Source organism: Engraulis encrasicolus, chromosome 15 (genome assembly GCF_034702125.1).
Source record: "Engraulis encrasicolus isolate BLACKSEA-1 chromosome 15, IST_EnEncr_1.0, whole genome shotgun sequence".
NCBI lineage: Eukaryota > Metazoa > Chordata > Actinopteri > Clupeiformes > Engraulidae > Engraulis > Engraulis encrasicolus.
In genome coordinates this window covers 36,049,242-36,054,241 of record NC_085871.1, presented here as the reverse complement: position 1 = coordinate 36,054,241, position 5,000 = coordinate 36,049,242, and the positions used below count along the sequence as shown (strand labels likewise).

Below are 5,000 nucleotides of genomic sequence, written 5' to 3'. Positions count from 1 at the left end.
ACCCATACTAGTGTGTGTTCCAAGGCAGTGAAGACAGCATTCCAGTACTATTGACATGGGCATCACAATTACTATACTTATCAACATTATGGGTTTTCATTTGCGCAGCATATTGCTATCTAATTGTACACATATATACGTAAGTACTCTCTCCCCAGAATAGGATATTAACCATATTTTTACCCAAGACAGTGAAGACCAGACCATGGCTGCACGATCATACAGCATAGTGTAACTGCTCTTGCTATCCCCATTACTGCACAATTACTCATCTAGACTGTGGGTTTTCAGGTATACAACATATTGCTATCTATATTATTATACTAGGCGATTTGAAACATGTTGTTGTGTTGTTCTAGACTGCAGAGGATGCAGGCGAAAAAGAGATCAGGCTAGACCCAATTTGTTTGTGATTTTCTTTCTCTCTCTCTCTCTCTCTCTCTCTCTCTCTCTCTCGCTCTCTCTCTCTCTCGCTTCCTTATTCTGTCTGAGAGCACGGTGCGGGTCATCTTAGCACCGTCTCTGAATGCTGAACAGTCTCATATCATGGTAAACAACATACAGCAACAGAATCTGTAATCAGGTCTACTGCGTCTGCACACCCACTCAAGCACATCCACACACAAATAGTCATCTCCAAGCACACAAGCACGCATGCACGCACACATATACGCAAACAGACAAGTGCACGCACACACAAGCATGCACGCCTTGTTTTTCAGGAAGCGAGATGGGATAGAGAGACGAGGAAGGATCGGCAAGTATTTTCACATGTTTATAGCGATTTTCACAATGTCATTTTCACAAGGCTTCGTGATATTGCTGCCCACTCTGGGATGCTGCCCTGGGCAATTGCCCGATCGGCCCGCACCCAAGGAGCACACCTGGCCATCCCAATGTCTGTTGGTCAGTTTACTGCAACCCAGAGGGCATTCAGAGGGAGATGACGAGTGATGAGAAGTCGAACCAATGGAAACGCATACCAATATCTTGTGCTGTAGTGCATTAAACAATCAGCCATTTGTGTTCCCTGCTTAGCCGAGAGGGGGCGGGCAGTGGGAAGTGTTATGAACCAGTGCAGTGCCGTACCAGTGTCTTGTAGTCGATCTGCTGGCGGATCAGCTTGTCTTCGCTGAGGGAGTAGCGCGCCTCGCCCGTGATGGAGTCAATGGGACCCTTCTCCATCTGCTGCTTGATGGCACAGAACAGGGAGAAGAGGGGCTCACCGGCACACTCCTGCAAATAGAGAGAGGGGGAGAGAGAGAGAGAGAGAGAGAGAGAGAGAGAGAGATGAGAAGAAAGAAAGAAAGAAAGAAAGAAAGAAAGAAAGAAAGAAAGAAAGAAAGAAAGAAAGAAAGAAAGAAAGAAAGAAAGAAAGAAAGAAAGAAAAAAGAAAGAAAGAAAGAAAGAAAGAAAGAAAGAAAGAAAGAAAAGTTAAGTTATTTTCTTCACTTCTTCACTGTAGAGATGCAGGTGCCTTTTCTTTGCCTGTGGCCTGTAAGATGAAAATGGAAATTGTGTTTAGCAGGGGCTGTTTACATGCTGCCAAAGGGGCTATCTCCCCTTCCCCTTCTCTCTCTCTCTCTCTCTCTCTCTCTCTCTCTCTCTCTCTCTCTCTCTCTCTCTCTCTCTCTCTTCCTATCTCCCTGGGTCTCTCTACCTCTGTGTAACAGCCTCTCGTGCTGCTAAAGTGACTTTCCCCTTCTCTCTCCCTCTCTCTCTCTCTCTCTGCGGGCACCATTTTGGGCACTTTCCCCTGGACCCCCTTCCCTTGCTGCTCCAATCCCCATAGCTGGCATGGATATGATGTGGTGCTGCAGCTTTGAGGTACAGTACAGTGCACCGCTGTGCTGTGCTGTGCTGTGCTGTGCTGTGCTGTGTGTGCAGCCTCTCTTTGCGACTCCCTACCTGCTGCATTTGGCTCAAAGGCAAACAACAGACTTGGCTTGGACTTGGCCGAGCTACCGTAGCTGCTGAACTCACACTGACTCCAGTAAAAAAGAAAAGGCAAAACTAACAACGAAAAATAAACAAAAAATATTGCAGAAAATACCTTTTTTACTGCAGTGTGTGTGTGTGTGTGTGTGTGTGTGTGTGTGTGTGTGTGTGTGTGTGTGTGTGTGTGTGTGTGTGTGTGTGTGTGTGTGTCTGTGTGTGTGTGTGTGTGTGTGTGTGTGTGTGTGTGTGTGTGTGTGTGTGTGTGTGTCACCTCTACAGCTTGTCGACCTCGGCCCGGGTGAGTCTACCACTCTCTCTCAACACATACTAATATATTTAGACACACTAGCCAAAAAAGAATAGGAAGTTGACTGACAGCTAGAGTATGTCAATTTAATAATAAATGATTGCACTGCATATAGTAAGCCCAAGAGTCAAAGTAACAAAGTACCTTTCCAAAAAATATGGGAAAAACTCTACCCTCCTTCCCAAAAACTAAAAATGAATTGGAGTTTGATTGACACCAAGGGTATACAGTAGCGCTGTGATAAATGGTTGTATGGAGAAAGGGGAGGTTTGTCATCCCTCATTAGTTTTTGAGGACTCACAGGGGTACACACACACACACACACACACACACACACACATGTATGCACACACTCATGCACGCAGACAAAAGCACACACACATATACACACACACGTAGGTACGCACGCACACATGCATGCACGCACGCACACACGCACACACACACACACCACACACACCACACACACACACACACACACACACACACACACACACACACACACACACACACACACACACACACACACACACACACACACACACACACACACACACACGGAGTAAAGAGGGGCACAGCGGGGTGTTCATTAAGCCAGGCTCATCTCTAAAGTGTGTCATTGGCACGACATGCTGCTGTTTGTCATGGGCACTCAGAGGCGGCAGAAAGGAGGAAGAGGTGGAAGAAGAGGAGGAGGAGGAGAATATTGTTAGAAGAGAAGGAGGAGGGGGGATAGTATGAGGAGAGGAGGAGGAGGAAGAGGAGTAGGAGGAAGGGGAGGAGGAGGAAGAGGAAGAAGAGGAAGAGGAGGGTGATGATGAAGAGGAGAAGGAAGAAAAGATGAAAGAGGAATGAAGAGGCACAGGTGGATGAGTAAAGTCAGATGAGGAGAGAGAGAGAGAGAGAAAGAGAGAGAGAGAGAGAGAGGGATGAAAAGAAAGAGAGGGAGAAAAAGAAAAAGAGGACACAGGAAGAAAAGCAGGTGAGAGATAAAGAGATTGTGACAGACTGACGGCGTGAGTAAGATGGAGAGAAAGAGAGCGTTGGAGAGAAGCTGAGGAAGAGAGGTAGAGGAGAAAAAGAAAGAGTGCAGAGGACAGGTGGAGGGGAGGAGTGGAGAGGCCATCAGTCTGCGGCGGCCCACTTATAAATGCACACCTACAGACGCCTGATTAGAGACCCGAGATGGATCACGACGCTATGGCTGTCCCATCAAGGTGTGGCGGGCATCCTAATTTACAGTGTGTGTGTGTGTGTGTGTGTGTGTGTGTGTGTGTGTGTGTGTGTGTGTGTGTGTGTGTGTGTGTGTGTGTGTGTGTGTGTGTGTGTGTGTGTGTGTGTGTGTGTGCGCGTGTGCATGCGTGTGTGTGTGTGTGTGTGTGTGTGTGTGTGTGTGTGTGTGGGTGCGTGCGTGTGCGCGTGTTTGCGTTTGTGCGGGCGTGTGTGTGTGTGTGTGTGTGTGTGTGTGTGTGTGTGTGTGTGTGTGTGTGTGTGTGTGTGTGTGTGTGTGTGTGTGTGTGTGTGTGTGTGTGTAGGGGACATTAAAAGAGAGACAAAGAGAGGAGAGCAGGCTGTAAAGGTGACAGCAGGTGTCTCTGTGACAGGATTCTGTGAGCATAAAGGCAGTGCGGTGTGTGCTGTGTATGTTGCCCCAGCTGCCACTGTATGATGGCCTGAAATGTGAGTGCAGAGAGGCAAAAATCCCTTTCCAATATGGCCACTATCCTCTTTGTGACAGTACAGTGGTGTGTATATTCCCTTTCCAATATGGCCACTATCCTCTCTGTGACAGTACAGTGGTGTGTATATTCCCTTTCCAATATGGCCACTATCGTCTCTGTGACAGTACAGCGGTACATACGGGACCCACTAGTTTGACGCCTTCTCTGTACTTACGTGGTACGTCACATGGTAATCAAACATTTCAAACAAGCGATTTAAGGTTAGGGTTAGGTTTAGGGTTAGGTTTAGGGTTAGGATTAGGGTTAGGGTTAGGGTCGTATGACGTAAGCGGTAAGTTCCGAAAGAGCGTCGAATTAGTGAGTCCCCGGTGCGTACAGTACATTCCCTTGGCAATATGGCAGCTCCATTTAGAGCTCATGGCTGCTACAGTGCTTCAGTTTGTGGACCCAGGCCAGGTGTTGCCAGCGAATGATGATCATTGGAACGGATGTAAAGGGAGGAACTAACATGGAAAGCCAGGGGAGGAAATAAGAGGCAGCGGGCCGCAACAGCGGCACAGTTACCGTGATTTGTCTGTTTTGATGCGAGGGGTATTGCCAAGGAGGGCCGCTGTTTAACAGCAGGGCTATCGTCTAAATCGCATAAATGCACGACGGGGACGATATTCATGTAGTCACACTGGGATTGTATGGCTGGCTTATGGGCCTGCATGGAGATAGGCACAGTGGACCCACCGTATATGCAAAGACACACACACTGATACAACCCGACATACTGTAGTTATGTGCAAATACTAAGCACACATGCACACACACTACACACTACACACACTACACACACAGACACAGACACACACACACACACACACACACACACACACACACACACACACACACACACACACACACACACACACACACACACACACACACACACACACACACACACACACAGTTTAAACTCTGCATGACCTCCATTTATGACGACAGGGGGAAGACATGAAAGTAAAACAGTGTGAAGAGATGAGGACAGGAGGACTGCAGAGTGGAGGTTATGGAGAGAGAGACAGAGA

The 5,000-nt window shown here is 47.7% G+C and overlaps 1 protein-coding gene across 1 annotated transcript in view; it reads right to left on the bottom strand.

Moving 5' to 3' along the window:
• The window catches only part of plxna4 (plexin A4), a 512,494-nt gene that overhangs the window by 52,506 nt on the left and 454,988 nt on the right, over positions 1–5,000 (bottom strand). Inside the window, exon 24 of the mRNA XM_063217729.1 lies at positions 1,090–1,236. Coding sequence (XP_063073799.1) covers positions 1,090–1,236 — 147 coding nt within the window. The remainder of the gene's footprint in view (positions 1–1,089; positions 1,237–5,000) is intronic.